This window comes from Cydia strobilella, chromosome Z (genome assembly GCF_947568885.1).
Source record: "Cydia strobilella chromosome Z, ilCydStro3.1, whole genome shotgun sequence".
Taxonomy (NCBI): Eukaryota; Metazoa; Arthropoda; class Insecta; order Lepidoptera; family Tortricidae; genus Cydia; species Cydia strobilella.
The window spans coordinates 56,563,741-56,585,424 of NC_086068.1; the positions used below are offsets into that span (position 1 = coordinate 56,563,741).

At 40.9% G+C, this 21,684-nt stretch overlaps 1 protein-coding gene and 1 non-coding gene across 2 annotated transcripts; both read left to right on the forward strand.

The window, feature by feature from the left end:
- Positions 1–2,886: 2,886 nt before the first annotated feature.
- On the forward strand, positions 2,887–3,025 carry LOC134755275 (U4 spliceosomal RNA). The gene has a single exon (XR_010129029.1). It is a non-coding gene; the product is annotated as a U4 spliceosomal RNA (small nuclear RNA).
- Positions 3,026–12,278: 9,253 nt separating this feature from the next.
- Positions 12,279–20,291, forward strand: LOC134755164 (uncharacterized). Its single transcript, XM_063691666.1, has 8 exons — positions 12,279–12,504; positions 13,338–13,548; positions 14,410–14,769; positions 15,389–15,574; positions 15,905–16,026; positions 16,962–17,123; positions 17,447–17,617; positions 19,286–20,291. Exons 1-8 carry the CDS (start codon positions 12,304–12,306, stop codon positions 19,574–19,576), a joined length of 1,704 nt encoding a protein of 567 aa, XP_063547736.1. The 5' UTR covers positions 12,279–12,303; the 3' UTR covers positions 19,577–20,291.
- Positions 20,292–21,684: the final 1,393 nt, after the last annotated feature.

The following is a 21,684-nucleotide window of genomic DNA, read 5'->3' on the forward strand; positions in this document are numbered from 1 at the left end:
TAGCGCCTTATTGACAACCGACAATAAATACCCTTTTGATTGAAAATTGCACATATATGTATGGATATTTGTATGTGTATGCTTTATATTTGTATTCACTGCGCTAAGCGAATGGTTGTGCTGATTGTACATGGGCAATACTGAAAGTTTTTAGACATCATATCACAAAAAGAGGCATATAATTTATGAAAATAACCCGTAAGAATTTTTCTTGAGACAAAGTACCTACCTACACCCCAGGCCAAAAGTAGGCCAAAATGTTGAATTGGCAACTATCACAGCCAGAGTAATTTACTTTTAAAATGTTCTATTATTATTTTTACCAAATTGTCAATGAGTAGTACACTTTTCTATTGAAATACAAGCTTGTTTCTATACTTTTGTTCTGGGGTGTATATCATTCGGTTGTCATTTGTATTTTAGTATTGAAAATTGTATGTTGTTATTCCACTTTTGACCAAGATTTTCATTGTGGGCTCAACTAACAACAGAGTAAACCCCTTTGGGAATATATTTCCCACCTGATTTTGAACTTTATTTTAAAGTGATAGGGTTCAATTGTGCATAATTTCTGAACCCTTATGCCTTATAAAGGGTTACCAAGGGCATTACTTCGATTCAAAGAGGATACGTCATAGTAAATTTTATAACCACTGTAAATTCACTGCCATCTATCGATATACTTTAAAACTAAAAATGAAGATTTATAAAAATACGTTAAAATGTATTTAAATATGGATAAATGATTTTTTTATTTGCATTAATTATTCTTATATGATTTTAACCCATGTTCTTTCACTGATATGAGTTAAAATTGTTAAATAACAAACGAAACCGTCAACGCCCTCTATACGAGTGTAGGCCAAAGCTAGTGGCGCCATCTGATCGAGAATGAAATTTTCGTGATTTTCGAGGCACGTTTTTTCCTTAGACTGTGTCCATCTATTACGGAGTTATATCTATCTTTGCTTCGATTGTATGACGGCGGTAATGTTCTTGTGACAGGATAAAATGTAGAGGCTATTATGTAAATGGGGTTATTTAAAACGATCAATGTTTGTGATAAAGATTTTTTATTGTATTTAGTAATCGGCCATTAAACACCCTGTATAGATCCTCTTCTCGTTAAGATATTGGGGTAACATCGAAAGCAGGTAAAATGATGGTGGGTAAATTTACAAAATTCTTTGTGATTTTAGCGTCCTTAGTTTAGACAATATTTTGGCTCAATATTTTATGTTTTATTTGTACAGTTTCATAAGCTATGTAGATAATTAATTTATAACGTGGCAATACTACCTATAGATACTAGGGTCAGGTGGGATAAATACAGGACACGGGTAAAAATAAGACTAAGTTTTTAACGCTCAAAAACTTAACTGAAATAGATGTCATATAGAAAAAGTGACGAAGCTCTCCAGCGATGAACTTGTGGTGAGTCGTCGCTTTTTAGGGTTCCGTACCCAAAGGGTAAAAACGGGACCCTATTACTAAGACTCCGCTGTCCGTCTGTCTGTCACCAGGCTGTATCTCATGAACCGTGATAGCTAGACAGTTGAAATTTTCACAGATGATGTATTTCTGTTGCCGCTATAACAACAAATACTAAAAACAGAATAATATAAATATTTAAATGGGGCTCCCATACAACAAACGTGATTTTTTTGCTGTTTTTTTCCGTAATGGTACGGAACCTTACGTGCGCGAGTCCGACTCCCACTTGGCCGGTTTTTCTTTAATATATGACATCTATTACAGTTTATAATTTATATACAGTAGTGTGACTACTTAAAATATTTAATAAAATAATTAGATTTGCGTGAGTTTGAACATATTCTACTTCATTTCTATTCCATTTAAAAAGAAGCCTTATTGTGTGTAGTTCTTTTTAAATGGAATAGGAATTAAATATAATAAGTTTTTGGGTGTTAGAAACTTAGTCTTATTTTTACCCGTGTCTTATAGTTGACCCTACCTGACCCTATATGTATATTTACCTGCGTTACATTAGAAGTCTATTGTAAGTAAGAAAACTTCGGTCAAAAACTTTAAAGATTCATGTTTTTATGAAAAAAAAGTAAATGTTGTGTTTTTCGATAAAAGTAGTTTTATTTGGCTTTTATTTATTTATTTAACTTTATTGCACAAAATACAAAACGGACGGCGGACTTTATGCCTAAAGGCATTCTCTACCAGTCAACCATAGGGCTAAAACAGAGATGTAATAAAAACCGGCCAAATGCGAGTCGGACTCGCGCACCGAGGGTTCCGTACTTTTTAGTATTTGTTGTTATAGCGGCAACAGAAATACATCATCTGTGAAAATTTCAACTGTCTAGCTATCACGGTGCATGAGATACAGCCTGGTGACAGACAGACAGACGGGACAGCGGAGTCTTAGTAATAGGGTCCCGTTTTTACCCTTTGGGTACGGAACCCTAAAAATGGTGAAAGAAGAAAAGTAGGAGAATTCAATTTGGAACAATTGCAAATAACTGAAAAACATAATAAACTACATATACAATACACAAATAAAAATATTAAAATATATACAAGTAATATACTAATTACTACTGTCCGCGCGCGAATTCCGTGCACGGATGAGGAATGTTAATGTTAGCAATGTTACAACTGCGGCCGAAAGGCTCAAAATTCACAAATACAGGGGTCTTGGCCCCGAGTATACTTTCATGCCCTTTGGGGTTGAAACGATAAAGCTTTAATTGTATGTAACTATGTACAAATTATGCAAGGGATCACGCCACCGTTTCGTATATCTAAATTAGTTACAACATTTGTCACAAGATGGCGCTGGCGTCGAGATAGATCTCGCTATCGTTAGTGCATCGTAGTTTCATGACCCGCCCTCCATACTGTTGGAACGCTAACTTTGCGCAGAGGCAATATCGTAACCAATGAGGTTTATCCGAGGTGCGATTATTGCTAGTTGAAAACTTTACCAATACCCCGCCGTGTGGACGTGAAATACCGTCCGCTATGGCAATTTTTGAATGGCCGTAAAGGCCTCAAAAATCACTAAAAAATAAATTAATTAAAAACACGACTGCGGAATTTTAAGCGAACTGAAAAGCTAAAAATAATTTTGATGTTAGTTCATAACTTTATGAATTTAAATTGGAATATAAATGTACATTTACGGTCATTTACAGTAAATACAAAGGTTTATGCACATTTATGACATGACTCTACCTGTGTATTTTATTTCGATTGCAGTCGGAGGACCTTTTGAATAGGAAAATGCACTACATCAAGGTCCCCCGTGGTGGTTGTGGTTTTAAGTGATCTATGACATCACACCGTTATCACTGAGCATCTCGGGATATCTTTGGGGGAGCTAACAGAGCTACTAGTTCTAGTTGGCATGATAAGATGTATGTAAGGGACATGCGTCCAATAAGGTTCGTTAGGTCGGTAATGTCAGGGGGACTGCGTTGTGAGCGTTGTCGTATTGTCAGTAAATCAGTAAGGTTACAGACATGTTACAGAGATCATACCCTTCAGTATGTCGCGTCATCGAGGCATTAACGCCGCAAGGGCTGCCGATAAGCAAGTGGCCTCGTCAGGCTCCGTCGAGGCATTTAACGCCTCAAGGGCTGCCGATATGCAAGTGGCCTAGTCAGGCTCCGTCGAGGCATTTAACGCCGCAAGGGCTGCCGATAAGCAAGTGGCCTCGTCAGGCTCCGTCGAGGCATTTAACGCCGCAAGGGCTGCCGATAAGCAACTGGCCTCGTCAGGCTCCGTCGAGGCATTTAACGCCGCAAGGGCTGCCGCCTGCCCATAAGCAAGTGGCCTCGTCAGGCTCCATCGATGCATTTAACGCCGCAAGGGCTGCCGATAAGCAAGTGGCCTCGTCAGGCTCTGTCGAGGCATTTAACGCCGCAAGGGCTGCCGATAAGCAATTGTCTCATCTCCACCTAACCTCTAGGGGGAGATACCTGAACAGCTAGATTATAGGGACAATCATTATCTAAACCATGGAGAGTATTTGGTATCAGGTCATGAAACAAGTGGCAAGATGGATTAGTTACGTTACGAGTTCGGGTTACATGGTCATGATATAGAACAAAGCAAATTATCGACAATGGAGAATACTCAGCTTAAGGGAAACCAGCCCATGTGGTTTCCGGCTTCGTAGGATGAATCTCGGCAACCTCACGAGCACACTTTACTGTTCCACATGTTACGGCGGCAAAATCTGACTGTTCATTAGCTACGTGTCCGGAAATGGTACTGACCATCGAGACTAGTCTACCATAGACTAGATCTGGTTTACTCACCATGTCACCATAGATACGCTTACTATAGATTCGATCGAAGACGTCATCGCGGTGCCCAGCACTCGCAACAGTAAGGTTAATCATTAATTAATAACTGGCCACCTTATATTAAAAACCGGCCAAGTGCGAGTCGGACTCGCGCACGAAGGATTCCGTACCATTACGCAAAAAAATCACGTATGTTGTATGGGAGCCCCACTTTAATATTTATTTTATTCTGTTTTTAGTATTTGTTGTTATAGCGGCAACAGAAATACATCATCTGTAAAAATTTCAACTGTTTAGCTATCACGGTTCATGAGATACGGCCTGGTGACAGACGGACGAACAGAGGAGTCTGGGTCCCTTTTTTACCCTTTGGGTACGGAACCCTAAAAATGAATTCTGTTCACCTATAAACAGTAACTATAAGGTGGCCAGTAATTGTACATGCAGGCAGTAATTGATGTAATTATCCTTTCGATATTACTCCCTAAGGAATAACGGCCCTTTACCAAAAAGATAAAAAGAAACCCTTACGTTTTTAATAATGTCACACGACACGATTCACACGAACCAAGGTTTTAGTGTAAGCTGTACGCATAAAAAAACCGAAAATCGATGTACTTTTTTTAATTAACAAATAATTTTCGAAACATACCAACTTTGGGCTCCTTCAGGTACGATATGGCTGATTTTTTAGGGTTCCGTACCTCAAAAGGAAAAAAGGAACCCTTTTAGGATCACACGTGCGTCTGTCTGTCTGTCACAGCCTATTTTCTCCGAAACTACTGGACCAATTAAGTGAAATTTGGTACATATATTATGTAACTTAGGGACCCAAAGACGGACATGTAACGTAAACGAATGAATTTTAAACATGCCTCCATGGTTTTTAAACTGTATCGTGTTACACATCAAATGAAATCTCAAATATATATTTTTTGTAATTTTAAAATAAATAGTTTAAGGGGGGGGGGGGGGGCGTTATCTCCGAAACATACATTGTTAAAAAGTGTGTAATGTACGGGACCCTTGGAACGCGAGTCCGACTCGCACTTGGCCGGTTTTTTTTAAAGGGAGGGTTAAAAACATATATTAATATAGCTGGTCAAGCAAATCTTGTCAGTAGAAAAAGGCGGCAAATTTAAAAAATGTAGGCGCGAAGGGATTTCGTCCCATAGAAAATTTGAATTTTACGCCTTTTGCTACTGACAAGATTTGCTTGACCAACTATATATCGCAGATACCGTAAGACACGGTATTTTACGACATCTTTTATGGCTCCTCTACACGATGACCCAGCGTAGGCCAGTCCCAGGGACGCAGCAATGCGGTGGAATGAGATAGTAATATCACTTGCTCCCTCTAACGCATAAATGGTACCCTTGGACTGGCCTACGCTGGGCCATCGTGTAGAGGAGCCATTAGGACTTTAAAATAGATGAATCATTATGTTCTCTTTGCATCGCATATCGTATCGCCAGACTCGCCAGCTCGCTTCTCGCCAGTACGCTTTTAGTTTTCGCTGTGAGCCCACGCGCGCTATTTTATTTTAGCTATCTTTGTTTACAAACTTTGCACAAGTGTATGTGACTATTAACAATTTGAATGTTTATACGGAACCTATATAGTACAGGTGAATAGTGAATAAATGAACATATCAGTTCAGTATTTTGCATTGAAATCAGTGCCATATAATTCCTTCGGAGATATAGGAAGGAGGTAAGGTAGGTAAAGTACTATTAAGCTTTTGGACGCCAATGACGGATATATCGGCAGCGTAGGTCCCACGCCAAAGACCGATTAATCCGTCACAGAGCAACATAGACCTACGTGCATTCGCATAAAGTTCAATTTCAGTTTTGTCACTTCGGTCGGCTTCCGAGTGACAGCTTTTGTGTTTGACACGGCGTCGAGAAGGTTAACGGACTTTGAGTCTATGTTGACTGCTTTATCAATTAACCGTTTGGAATTCGTTATCTACCGAAATGAATTTATTATCTACCTACAGAATAAATTACGTAGGCTGTTAGGTAACCAATTTAAATTTTAATAACTTCATATCTTATATTGTACATATACTACACAAAAAGAGAAAAGTATTGACAATTCGTACCTACTTATACTTTTTACTTGTGAAACAATATTTCTTAATTGCCTATATATATGTATAATAAAGGTTCGGTGAACGCTATTGATGCAGCACCAGCTCAGGTGGTGTGGGCATGTTCTCCGAATGGATGATCGCCGCTTGCCCAAAGCGATATTCTACTCTGAGTTAGCAGAGGGTAAGCGGAAGCACGGCGGTCAACATCTTCGATATAAGGATGTTCTTAAGCGTCACCTGAGCGCGTGCTCTATCGATTCTACACGTTGGGAGGAGCTCGCTGCGAAACGGTCATCTTGGCGGTCTACCATCTTCGAATCCATCGTTTGAGGAAAACCGCCTCACGACGTTAGATGTAAAACGGCAATTGCGCAAGGAAAGACCTAAGCCCTCCTACGTGTATACGTACAATGCGGCCGGTCAACTCTACTGTCGTGAGTGTAAAAGAGTTTTTAAGAGCAAGTTTGGCCCGGCCAGCCACATAAGAGCTCATGAGAGGGAGAAACCTTGATTGTTGAGGTCGCCGTCATCGAAATCGATGTGGAGGACTATATTTATCCAGACTGTGGTCTGGACACACTACACAGCCAGCCTTGCGCGGTCCCTTCTCGACGACGTGTCAATTAAACCTATCAAAACGGCAGTGGCTAAGTTCTGGCAGTTCAGCTAGCCAGAGCCAGGCATTCCTGGCATTACTAGAAACAGAAATTTGTATGTAAAAATATTGACCTCTGAACTCAATACAAATCCTACTTACAAATTAAGAATTCAATAGCAGAATATTTGAAGGTACTTATAAAAATGTTACGAGTATAGCCAGATGTCACATGACTTTCACAATTTATAAAAATGTCAATTTTTGTCTTTTATCAAATAAATAAAAAAAGTTGAGTGCTTTGTCTTTCTAGCTGCAGATTATATTTTCTTGAGAAAGATTTAAAACTACATTTCACCCCTTAAAAGCTCCACTCCGTCACATTTTTGGGGACAAAAAACGACTACGAAAAGATTTTAGACACAATTGTTGGTTTATTATAATGTAAATTGTATTCAATTGTTACGTTTTTTGTATAAACTACGAGCATTGTGATACGTGATATTTAGGTATAATGTTGTACATGATTGCAATGTTTAAATGATTACCTCTTATCTTATCTATTTGTCGCTATGTAGGCAATTCTATCTAGACTTATCTAAGACTATTAGTGGCTCTGTGAGCTGTAGACCTCGCGTCGCGACTCGCGATAAGCTTGATGCGGGCCGATTGGATCGGAGCGGTGCCGAGACTCGGAGAGATGGTGTCCGAGTGTGTACACTTGTACAGCCGAATTAAAAAAATATTAATACCTACTTCGTTGAGTAACTAACTCACAATGATCTTAAGTGCGATAGATTCTACCGGCGCTTAAGAAATAATCGGTTGGGAGAAGCAACCTGCAGAGAACATTCGGATATTCCGGATATACGAAAACATTTTGCCCAATTAAAACGGAGACCTTCGCTGACGCTTGGTCAATTAGTGCAGTTTGGTGTTGATAATGATATGATAACTACTAAACAACCTTAATTATCTTAAGCTAATGTTTTCTTTAGTACAGTGTGTCCAGAGACATTCCTAAACTTACTCTCGCGTCACCCTCGTAATTCGCGTTCGAAAATTATTTGAATTTGAAATCGATAATCTTCATCTGTAGGTACATTCTGTAAAAGGGATATAAAAAAAATTGAAAATGTCATGATTTAATTGTATCAAAAAGTGTAAGCAAATATGAATTTTATTTAAAACACCTGAATTTAAGTAAGCAAGTGGTAGGGATAAGCGGGAGTTAGAGAGACGGTTGTTCAGTCTCGTACACTTGGATTGGGGAAGCCAAAGAGTCCGTCACGATTAGGGTTTGCAATATCCGTCAATTTTTCAGATCCGGATATTTCGGATATTAAAATTTGACGGATCCGGATATTTCGGATAATACGGATATGTATTAAAAAAGTTACGTTCTACAAGGATTCGGTATAAAAAGGCTGTTTTCATTGATAGTAGGATTTATTTGAAATTAACGTACTGATATCGGTGTAGAAAACTATGACAACAATTAAACATTTATTCGCAAATTAACAATTAACTAATAACAATCAGTCTTTAAAGAAAAAAAAATTACAATGCTATTATGTAGCACATCAAGCACGTGTTATTTATTTTAACAGAAGATGAGGAACCGACACGGTACTTAACACAAAAAAGTAAATGATAACAACACGACACGCACAAGCACTAATGACGTTCCATTCCAGGTAGACGACCCATAGGCGACTGGGCGAAAGCCTGAAACAATAGGGTATTCTACTACCTAGTCAAATCAGTTTCTTTTTTAGAACTGTCAAAACGATTTGCTAATATGGAAATTATATGAAAAATTACATCGTGACGTCACGGTCAACTAACCTACTTTTTACACGACTGCCCAAAAAAAGGAGTGTATTGTTTTTATTATACTTCAATCCAATTGATTAAATAGAAATTGTGTTTAAAAATAACTGCTATATATGTTTTTTTAATAATTATCTGGTGCTTTATTTAAACTTTAATATGTTCTTACTACTGAGGTGAAAAATTATGTGTGCAACACGAGAGCAAAGTTATTTTACATCTCGTGTTTTTAGTCCCTCGCTACGCTCAAGATTCTAACTTGTAGAATCTAAATCTAAATTATAGAATCTTTCGCTTTCTCGGGACTAAAAATAAACACTCGCAAGAAAAATCAACTTTCCTCTCTTGTTGCACAAATAACTATAGTCGGGTACTATAACGACAGTTACCTACAATGAAATAATAATTATTGTAGTACGGTTCAAACAGCAGACTAGATATTGGAATGAGTTGATAATTATGTAGTACTATTAAGGATGACTCACGTTAGACCGGGCCGTGACCGGGCCGGAGCTTCCGGCGCTTCGTTTTCTATGGAAAGCATCACGTGATCACCTGTCATGTCATAGAAAAGTAAGCGCCGGAAGCTCCGGCCCGGTCACGGTCCGGCCTAACGTGAGTCATCCTTTAGTTATTCTGTGGTTATATACCCATCGATTTAATGGCTATTTAGCACAGATTATTGTTTTCTATGTAGGTATCTATTATCTATAAATGATCAAAATCGTTGTCATCAAATTGCAACGTCGTGAGAACATTGATACATTTATGAGTATTTGAAATGCCTATTATTTTCTTTTTATGTTTTAGGGTTCCGTACCCAAAGGGTAAAAACGGGACCCTATTACTAAGACTCCGCTGTCCGTCTGTCTGTCTGTCACCAGGCTGTATCTCATAATCCGTGATAGCTAGACAGTTGAAAATTTCACAGATGATGTATTTCTGTTGCCGCTATAACAACAAATACTAAAAAGTACGGAACCCTCGGTGCGCGATTCCGACTCGCACTTGGCCGTTTTTTATGATTACTACAGATTGATGTGTGGATTTGTGCTGATGGCCAGTGGTCGGAAGGTCTGTGCTATTGAAAATATTACGTCTCATTCGTTTCATAAAAAAAATAGGACATCGTGTTAAATTGGGACGGAATAAGCCTTTTATTTAGTTTTTGTTTAGAGCAATCATAGATATATCTATAATAGATAATGGTGCGTTAACATCAAAGATAGATATAACTCCGTAATAGATGGATAGATGGATCTAAGGAAAAAACGTGCCTCGAAAATTACGAAAATTTGATTCTCGCTCAGAGGGCGCTACTAGTTTTGGCCTACAGTCGTATAGATGGCGTTGACGGTTTCGTTTGTTATTTAACAATTTTAACGCATATCAGTGAAAGAACATGGGTCAAAATCATAAAAATAATTAATGCAAATAAAAAAAAACATTTATCTATATTTAAATACATTCTATCGTATTTTTATAAATCTTCATTTTTAGTTTTAAAGTGTGTCGACAGATGGCAGTGAATTTACTGGGGTTACAAAATTTACTATGACAGTACAGCTCTAGTATAAGTTACTCTATGGTTTACATGCAACAAATTACACATGTCTTGTTTGTTCGCAACGCAAGTAGATAACTAGTAGTACTTACCTACATCTGTAGCATACTATTGTACTCTCGGTAAACATAAAATTAATTGCACGCAACGCAACTCATGTCCCTTCATCATGCTTATGTTTATGTTGTTAATGTTCCTGTTGACATATAGTAGAATCAAAGATAGATATAACTCCGTAATAGATGGATACAGTCTAAGGAAAAAAATGTGCCTAGAAAATCAAGAAAATTTGATTCTCGATCAGATGGCGCCACTACCTTTAGCCTACTCTCGTATAGATGGCGTTGACGGTTTCGTTTGTTATTTAACAATTTTAACTCATATCAGTGAAAAATTTTAATTGTCTAGCTATCACGGTTCATGAGATACAGCCTATGGTGATGGTGACAGACAGACGGACAGAGGAGTCTTAGTAATAGGGTCCTGTTTTTACCCTTTAGGTGCGGAACCCTAAAAACGTGATTACTTTTGAGCTTCATAGTGGCCGCTAACGGCCGCTTGAATGTACCAAAGCGTAAGGAGTTAGCTGACTGGACGTGGAATATACTGTTGCAAAAAAAAAAAATGGCGCAATCACACATTAAGTATGAATTAAATACTTCCAATCATATTTCACATCATTCGGACTTAGTCGCGTTTTTGATCGTTGACAGCCAATCTTGCAGCAATGCAGAGTTAGCTTAGGCGGAATCTGGCCTGCATAGTTGCTTGTGAACGCATTACAAGCATTTGACTTGTACATGTAGGTATTATATGGTATAATAAATGCTTTTTCTTTCTTTCTTTCTTTCTTTCTTTATATTACTTCGTATTTCGTAAAGACGGGCCCTTACGGGCAATACGAAGTGGGCCAGAAAATTGTGCGCAAATGGCGCTTGTACAAATTTCGTTGGTGTGCATGTTCGCTCGGGTATGAACGCTATCTTTATTTTTGAAATCTTTGATTACAAGTTGGTAAATATTTTGCTCGAGTCCGTTTGCATTGGGTGCTATTTATAGACTGAGTTCTCATTATCATGCGGCGACCGGCTGCCATCCTTTTTAATAAAAGGACTTAAGAGTCCCCGGCAAGCTCGGCCAAATTTCACCTTCCCTCACAAACGGAGTTACGTTCTCATTTGAAAACTAAGTTTTGGATTGTAATGTAACTTTGCATATAAAATGACATGAGGTATATCTAGGTCTGAAATCCATACTAATCCATATCCATCCATACTAATATCAACTAATATTATAAATGCGAAAGTCTGTCTGTCTGTCTTTCTGTCTGTGTGTTCCCTCTTCACGCTTAAACCGCTGAACCGATTTAGATGAAATTTGGCATAGAGATAGGTTGAGTCCCTGAGAAGGACATAGGATAGTTTTTATCCCGAAAATCATCCCTTAAGAAAGTAAAAAGCGGGGTAGAATTGAGATAATTAACGAAGTGCCTGCTAATTTGTGTGCAGCTCAAATTGAATTATTGCTATGAGATTTTTTCCAGGCGCTACTTTAGCTGCTGTTACTAAGTCCACGCAGACGAAGTCGCGGGCAAAAGCTAGTAAACACTAATCAATGTGAAACGTGGGGCTTAGCTAAGATGCCAATCATTTGCGCCGTAGCGAACGAAACACTAATGTCTCTCTGTCGCAATATGGAAGAGTGATAGAGAAATATTATCGTTTCGTTCGCTATTACGGCGCTAAGAAAAGTAATAGAGACATTACCGTTTCGTTCGCTACGGCGCAAACGAATGGCATCTTGGCTAGGCCCTCAGGCCTCAATGTAAAGGCCAGCCACACTTATCTGTATGCCACACTTGGCTGTATTGACCTTACTTAAAACCAAGTCCTTTTCCAGATAGCCAATAATCAACTCAACTATCATGGCGTCAAAATGTTTCCTCACGGCAAATCGGGCCCTGGCTGCAAAGAAAATTCCCTTCAGCACGAGAAGACTCAGTGGAACCCCGTGGACGAAAGAGGGCATTATAAAGTCACCCTTGAAACCGGTAGACGTCCCGAATTGCACTGTGCATGAATATATATGGCAGAATTTGGAGAGATGGTCGGATCGAACGATGGCGGTATGTTTATCGAGTCATTCAGTCAGTATTAATTATTTATTAGGTACATTTGATTAATGATGACAAAATCCATAATCCAATGTATGTACTTCTTTTGTTGTTTTTTTTTTTACATTTAGCTTTTATTCTAGTAACATTCTAGACTAGTAATTTTTAAACAATTTTTTTATGTTTGACGATCTTTTTGTGAATTTATTAGTACTTATTATTACGTTTGATCTGTATAATAATTCAATATTATTATGGAATAATATTAACATCAATAAATTGTTCTGATAATTAGCTTGAGATAATATATAATAAGTATGTACATATTATTCACCATTCATAAGTGCTTGTTGCTAGGCCTACATTATTAAAGTATTATTTGAACTTGAACTTGAAAACACAGATTCAGAGCCTTTCACATTGTCCGATCCGATATCGTATATGATTTTTTCTTTATTTATCCGCGTCCGCTCAAAAAAGGCGGACTTCATGCCACAGGGCATTCTGACAAGTTCTGACATCAAACCCGTCTGACATCTGATATCGGATTGGCACTTTCGATAATTTCAGACAGGTCGGACCCCTCGTCAGCTGTCGGACCGATAACTTTTGTTTGTGTGCGTATACGTGTAGGCATAATGTTTGCTGTCGTTCGACCGCAGATCAGTTAGTGCCTCTCACTCGGAAGTCGGAACCAACTGGATACGGCGCTGCCGTTCTGCAGTCGGCTACGAAATCGTAACATGGCGACATGAAGCCACGACGTTAACGCAGCGACGCGTCGCCTCCTGTTGTCGTACCAACTTACCACCGTACCAACCTTAAACATGATGGTAATTTTTCAGGTGTGCGGTTCAACGGGGCGAGGCTACACATACTCACAAGGCTACCAACTGTCCTCGGCGTTCGCGGCGAATTTGCGGAACAAGCTCGGGGTCCGCGACGGCGACGCCGTGGCCGTTATGCTGCCCAACTTGCCCGACTATCCCCTTGTAGCCTTGGGGATATTGGGCGCGGGAGCGGTTATTACTAGTATCAACCCTATTTATACTGCCCGTAAGTTTAGTTTCGTTTACTGAGTTTGATAAAATTCTATGTTCTGCTCAATGTGCCCGGCCCGACTAACCCCTTGTAGTCTTGGGGATATTGGGCGCGGGAGCTGTTTTTACTGGTAAGTTTAGTTTCGTTTGGTTCAGTTCAGTAACTATCTCGTTTACTACTGCTATAGTTGGTCAAGCAAATCTTGTCAGTAAATAAGAACAAAAAAAATACTCATCCCTTTTTTCTGGGCGCCAGCACCTGTGCAAGACAAAGACAGTATGACTCTTCGTCTACGCCCGAAATGAGCCAGTCCCTTGACAAACTAAGCAAATTACTAGTTATAACCCGATTTACAGCCTGAGTTCATTCTCGTTTGAAAATTTCCATGAAATATGGATTCAATATGCAGCAGAAACGTGGCCAACTATCTCCTTGGAACGTGCTTTTGTAAGAAAGTGACCCCATCATCTTATGAACTAGAAGGTCGGGGGAAGCCCGATATTCGGAGTGTGCTTTGCTCGGTCCCCACCCTTAGGTACCTATAATGTATTGGCTACTGATGTGCCACCATCAGCCACAAAAGTGCATGGCGACTTTATCAAGGAATTCACAATTTCTCCATGCAATTTAGAAGCTCACTGTACCATCAGAAAGTTTCCAAAATAGCGAAGCTTCTTATATTTCTACATGGGGATCGAATTCCCTATTAGATTTCCAAAAAACTACCAGCATTTTTGAAATTTATCGTAACTTGCAAATCTCTAGTCTTGACGCCTTCAAACATGAATGTGCTTCTTTCATCTTTATTTTTTTCTTGCTCATTTAATTCCAGTGGTGTTTACGACGATTTACCCTGAAAACTACTTGCCTTTTCAGACGAAGTCCAACGACAACTGTTACTCTCCGACGCCAAAATCATCGTCACGCTCCCAGAAACCGTAGAAATCGTGAAAAACGCCCTAAACATGGCCAAGCTAAAGCTAGAAATCATCGTAGTCAAAACCAATGATATCCCCACACCAGAAGGCACAATAGTCTTCAACGAACTAAGTGAAGCAAATGTAGACTTGTCATGTTTGAAAGAAGTAAGGAGGACCGCTAAAGATGTCTGTTTTCTACCATATTCTAGTGGTACTACTGGAGTGCCCAAGGGAGTAGAATTGACGAATGAGAACCTGGTGGCTAATATGGAACAGATCAATGATCCTGTAATAAAGACGCATAATGATACTACAGGTAATTATAACCAATATTAGTGGTCTAAACTTTTTTGCAACAAGATATAATACTATGAAAACGGATTATATCGCGTATATTGAATTTATAATACATCCCGACGTTTCGAACCCACACAACAGTTAGGGCCGGTACAGACGGACAACTCAACTGCAAATTGTATGGAAACTGTGCAGTCGGGATGCAGTCTGTCCGGCCCTTACTCTTTTGATTACCTAATGTTGTTACCCAAGTTGTTTGGAAGAGATCGCGTTATAGTGATAAGACTACCTGTTGTAAATAAAGTGATTCTATTGGTTCCCATACAAACTTACAATAGGATAAGGTATATATAGTATATGTAGCTTCAGATACCATAGTTAAAAAATACAGCGAATTTACGTTTTTCATAGAAAACTTGTTTTTGCTCTATTTCGTTTGTTTTATAAACTGGAGCTATATAAACTAAGTAAAGACCTAGATATACCTCATGTCATTGTATGTGCAAAGTTTCATTACTATCCAAAACGTAGTTTTAAAATCAGAACGGAACTCCGTTTGTATGGGAAGGTGAAATTTGGCCGAGCTTGCCGGGGACTCGTGGAAACGCAGCCTAAAAACGTTTCTCCCCATGTTTCAGATTCCCACCAAGACTCCGTCATGGCAGTGCTGCCCTTCTTTCACATCTACGGAGCCGAGGTCATCATGTTCCACAAGCTGTCCCAGGGCGTTAAGCTGGTGACCCTCCCCAAGTTCCATCCTGAAGAGTTCCTCGACGCCTTGGAGACGTATAAGGCGAATCTCTTATTTGCGGCTCCTCCTATAAGTAAGTACAGCGAGCTGTTAGTGCATACTGTATACCGACCGACCGTTGACGACCGGTCTGACCTAGTCGGTAGTGACCCTGCCTGTAAAGCCGATGGTCCTGGGTTCGAATCCCGGTAAGGGCATTTATTTGTGTGATGAGCACAGATATTTGCCCACGGCCTCGCGCCCCAAGGAGGGCCTCGTGCGAGGCCCCTTCGGGCACAGTGAAAGAAAACGGCCTCGCAGATACGATTTCGCCCACGGCTAGATTAGTTCACGCTACGCAACTCAGCTACAGTTCCATGAGTTTCAATTTTCATCCATTCTCAACTGGCCTATCATTTTCCAGTACTGATGATGGCATCGCATCCAGCCAGCTCCTCGAAGAAGCTGCAACACCTGGATGTCATCATCAACGGAGCGGCACCCCTGGCCGCCACTGACGGCGATAGGCTCATCCAAAAAGCTGAGGTGAGGTGGACTTTGGATGATCGCTCCGTACAGTACCATCCCGCAACAGTGGCGTAGCTAGGCGTGGTCGCCCACGGCCTCGCGTCCCAAGGGGGGCCTCGCGCGAGGCCCCTTCGGGCACAGTGAAAGAAAAGGGCCTCGCAGATGCAATTTCGTCCACGGCTAGAAGTTCACGCTACGCCACTGTCCCGCAATGTGGGAAATCAGTATCACGGAGAAAGTATATTAAGAATTATAACGAAATATTTAAAAACATATTGTGCCTGCAGTATGAGGTATACTGCAGGCACAATATGTCCCTTATAACACGAATACCTCTCCGTAAAACGTGCTAAAACAGTTGCATCCTGACATCAACATGTCGGGTGGACCTATTAAATCTTGCATTATAGCACACTAAATGTATGTAGTTAAATTATATGTATTATATATTATACTTATAATTAAGTTATATTATACCGTAGTCGGTCGTTGTAGAGATCCTTAAGAGAGACCTTCGTCCAGCAGTGAACGGGTTTCAGTTGATATGATATTAAGTTAAAGTTTGGTAATATATCGAATGCGAATTGCTGATAGTGTTACTGTGTTACTCAAGATGCGTCTTTGCGTTACCTCTTTGGTAACCTTAAATCCCCTTTTAATTTTATGCAGGAAATTTTAAGAAAACAAACCAAAAAACAATACAAATATAGGTATTTTAAAACTATATAATATTGCTAGTTTATTTCGGAATTATATTAACAACTAGCGATCCGCCCCGGCTTCGCACGGGTGCAATGCTTCCTCTTGAATCACTTTATCTATTAAAAAAAAACCGCATCTAAATCCGTCGCGTAGTTTTAAAGATCTAAGCATACATAGGGCCAGACATACATCCAGACAGCAGGAAGCGACTTTGTTTTATACTATGTAGTGATAATGCCATATGTTTTCAGAGGAAAATGGACTTCAGACAAGGCTACGGCCTCACAGAGACATCACCGGTGGTCACAATGACCCCTAAAGGCCTCGACAACTACTCGTGTGTCGGCCTCCCCATACCCAACACGAACCTTAAGATCGTGGACCAGAACCTAAGGAACCTAGGACCTAATGAGGTGAGTCCAGCGAAGTTTTTATTTGTTTTTGATCCCAGAAAGGACATTAGGGAGGCAGCGCACGGCGGCTTTTTGCAGCAATTCAGTCGCAAAAAGGCCGCGATACTTGCGCGATGATGTCGCTAGCCTAAAGCCTTGCACACGTAGGTTCTGTATCGCTACTATCGCGATATAGATTGCTATAGCTTGCTTGCTTGAGTCGCGATGTAGAATCGCGACTGTAGCGCTGCAAAGTCGCCGCGTGCTACCTCCTACGCCTTCGCTGTAAGTCTGACTGTCTGTTGTGAAAACGTACTAATTGAAATACTAAACAATGTTCACAGAAAGGCGAGCTCCTAGTGCGAGGACCTCAAGTCATGAAAGGATACAAGGACAACGAGAAAGCGAACATGGAGGCCTTCACAGAGGATGGTTGGTTCAGAACAGGAGACCTTGCAGTTGCTGACGACCAGGGCATAGTCACAATTGCTGACAGACTCAAGGAACTCATTAAGGTTAGTGCCATATTTCTTCAACTGAATGGTCTCAGCACCTCAAGACCCTCAATTGAACCTCAATCGTTGCTGACCAGCGGATAGTCTCAAGGAATTCATCAAGATTACTAGATTTTTGTATACATACAGGTGAGAGATAGACGTACTTAGTAAGGAGACAATGGTGCGAAAAAGATCCCCTTTAGTCATGAAAGGCTACAAGGACAACGAGAAATCAAACAAGAAGGCCTTCACAGAGGATTGTTGGTTCAGAACAGGAGACCTTGCAGTTGCTGACGACCAGGGCATAGTCACAATTGCTGAGAGACTCAAGAAACTCATCAAGGTTAGTGTCGATTTCTAGTTAGAGCACAGATCAACTCAAGTATAAGATGCAGCATATTCCTATACAATATATTTTTGGCAGTACTTATATGGCAGTCATGCTGGCTAACCTAAACTTCTATACTCCGCTGAAACGTGGACCGTTTTATCGCCGCCATATTCGCATGCTGGATCGATTCCACCTCAGATGCCTACGCAAGATACTGAAGATCCGATCAGCTCATGCGACGTCAGCTTCGGTGGTGCGGTCAGCGGTCACGTTTCGCGGATGAACGACCTACGCGTGGCTAAGCGCATCTTTTATTCTGAGCTTGAGGAGGGCAAGCGGAAACAGGGCGGTCAATTCCTCAGTTACAATGATGAGCTTAAGAGTCTCCGGCAAGCTCGGCCGATTCTCACCTTCCCATACAAACGGAGTTTCGTTCTCCTTTTGACACTACGTTTTGGATTGTAATGAAACTTTGCACATACAGTGACATGAGGTATATCTAGATCTATAATAAGTTTATATAGTTCTAGTATATAAAACAAACGAAATAGAGCAAAAACAAGTTTTGTATGAAAAATTTAAATTAGCTGTATTTTTTTTACTATGGTATCTGAAGCTACATAAACAAATTACAGACCTAGATACCTTATTCTATTGTAAGTACAAAGTTTGAGAGCTGATGGCACGTGGGCGGAGATCGAAGGAGTCAGGAGTCGGAGAGAAAAACCATGAATGGCGTCTATTGGTAAAGTAGACAAGTATATCTTTCTTATTACTATCCTAAACCTATTGATAAAAGCGCCACCTATGGGCCTTCTCTTGAACTACGTAGGGTACGTAAAGTAGAGAAAAGAGGGTGTCCCATAGATGGCGCTGTTAACACAAGTTAACAAGAGCAATCTAGCTAGTAGTTTTAAAATGAGAGCGTAACTACGTTGTATGGAGAACCGAGCTTACCGGGGACTTAAGCGGCACATGAAAAAGTGTCGAAAAGCAGCAGGCATACGTAGGTACAGAATGGCGGGCTGCGATAAATGCTAAGGGACTGAATTTGAATCGCGACGGCGCTTATTTTTATCATCTGTCATCTTGCATGTCACGTTCTAACAAGTATGTGTGCGAAAGTGACGCATGACATGACAAGTGATAAAAATGCGACCATGATACCGCCGCTGGATGCCAAACGCGACTAAATAAAAGCCAGACCACCCGCGGCACATTATATTTACACAAATGGTGTGCTCACATGCGGCTACGTCAGCCACTTGCGAGCACACTAGACAGCAACGGAGTTGATAGCAGCACTATTATACCATAAATATACCGCTGATCTGATCTATCAACTTTTTCATTAGGTCAAAGGGTTCCAAGTACCCCCAGCGGAGCTCGAAGCAGTCCTACGCGACCACCCGTCTGTCGCCGACGCAGCCGTCATAGGCATACCTCACAAATCCCACGGAGAAGTACCTAAGGCCTTTATTGTCCTAAGAAAAGGACACGAGGCACAGCCGGGAGATATACGCGGTTTTGTAAAGGAGAGGGTGGCGGAGTATAAAAGGATTAGTGACGTGCAGTTTGTGGACAGTTTGCCGAAAAGTGGCACGGGAAAGATATTGAGGAGAGAACTCAAGGAGAAATACATGTGATTAGAAGTACTGGTCAACCGGGGTGACTTTGAAAAGCAGGGGCGACTTAAAAAAATTCAGGTTTTCAGCCGTAATATATTTTAGTAGTAGGCAAACAAGTATATATACTCGTGTTTAAAAAATTACCATTTACTTTGACCTACTACTATAATAATCTGAATTGTTAAACGAACAGTTCGTGTAAAATCCATATAGATAGGTAATAGTCCCAGGGAAGGATGTAGGATAGTTTTTATCCCGAAAATCTTAAAAGGATGAAAAGCGGGTTGGAAGCAAGTTATTTGAGATGATTGCGATACATCGCCTGATAATTAATGTAAGCATTACAGCCAGGGCCGAAACTAGGGTAGAGCGAGTGGAGCGGCCGCTCTAGGCGCCGGATGGCAAGGGGGGCGCCAAAATGGCAAATGAGAAGAAAAAGGGTAAAAAGCTTTAACGAAGGGCGCCAAAACCCCATTTAGCTCTACCCTGATCAAGGACTCGGGCCGGCACTGATTACAGCATAAATTTAATGATGGCTATTATTTTTTTATCATCTAGGCGCTGTAGCTGTCTCTCAAATAAGGAAGTGTGTGTAAGGAATCAATAAAGCAGATTTGATAAAAACAAGCTACTCAAATCACTAGTTCCACGCAGACAAAAGCAAAAGCGGGCGAGAGCTAGTAATTAATAATGCTAATTTAGTGGCCATTTTAAAACTATCAGAGTATCCCCAAAATTTCCTAGTCACCCCGTTTTACATAATAATAATAATAATAATTGACCATATGCCAGCAAGTTCGACGGAACAGGGGGGCCCTCTCGGCCGCCTGGATTGACTATAAGAAGGCCTATGATTCGGTGCCTCACTCATGGCTGAGAAGAGTATTAGAGCTGTATAAACTTGATGCAGCTTTAATATCCTTCCTAAGTGCGTGTATGAGGCAGTGGATCACAGTCCTTCGTCAACCAGGAGGTGGAGATGACCGCCCTGGCCCGCAGGGCTCTATAAGGATCGAGCGAGGAATATTTCAGGGTGACAGTCTGAGTCCCCTGTGGTTCTGCCTAGCTCTGAATCCTCTCAGCACCCTGCTGAAGGATTCAGGGTCAGGTTGCCGGCTTCGGAGAGAGGGTGAAGTCATTTCTCACCTTCTGTACATGGATGACCTCAAGCTATTTGCGCCAAATAACCAAGACTTGATGGTGCTATTGAAAACAACAGAAGTTTTCAGTACCGCCATCAGAATGGAGTTTGGTGTCGATAAGTGTGCGGTTATGCATGTACAGCTGGGGGAGGTTGTAAATTCAACAAATTTACAACTTTCTGAGACAATGTCTTTCAGATCTATCTCTGAATCAGAAACCTATAAATACCTTGGTATGTCACAGTCGTTGGGTATTGAGGGCGAGAGTATTAGACGGTCGGTGAAGGAGCGCTTTTTCAGTCGGCTCACAAAAGTCCTTAACAGTCTTTTGTCAGGAGGCAACAAAGTGCGCGCCTTCAACGCCTGGGTAATGCCCATACTCATATACTCCTTTGGCATACTAAGGTGGACTCAGACCGAGCTGGACGCCCTGGATCGGAGGGTCCGTCTAATGCTCACCACACACCGTATGCTACACCCACGCTCGTCAGTTATGAGATTGTACATCTCACGGAAGTGTGGAGGTCGAGGCTTCCTTAACGCCAAAGATCTCCACAACCGCGAGGTGTGCAATCTCAGGAATTATTTCCTTAACAACGAGTGTGGTGTGCATCGTGATGTGGTGGCAGTGGACAGGAATTTCACGCCGCTCTCCTTGGCAAACGAGAACTGGCACAAACCTGTGGTACAAAGTGCTGCGGGCCGCAAGGCGGTATGGGAGAGTAAGGTGCTACACGGGCGGTTCTACAAGGCCCTCATGGGACCTGATGTAGACCTGCTCGCGTCGGTGAACTGGTTACGATTCGGGGACCTCTTCGGAGAAACCGAGGGTTTTGCCTGTGCAATTGCGGACGAAGTTATGATGACGAACAACTATCGGAAATATATCCTGAAGGACGGTACGGTCGACATTTGTCGGGCATGCCGCCGTCCCGGAGAGTCACTCAGGCATATCATTTCCGGTTGTTCTCATCTTGCTAACGG

Bases quoted from the DNA above. Each gene is read 5' to 3' on its own strand.
- LOC134755164 (XM_063691666.1), top strand. From the start codon at position 12,304: ATGGCGTCAAAATGTTTCCTCACGGCAAATCGGGCCCTGGCTGCAAAG. The intron at 14,770-15,388 runs GTAATTATAACC...CCCATGTTTCAG, and splicing joins GACGCATAATGATACTACAG to ATTCCCACCAAGACTCCGTC. The intron at 17,618-19,285 runs GTTAGTGCCATA...CTTTTTCATTAG, and splicing joins GACTCAAGGAACTCATTAAG to GTCAAAGGGTTCCAAGTACC.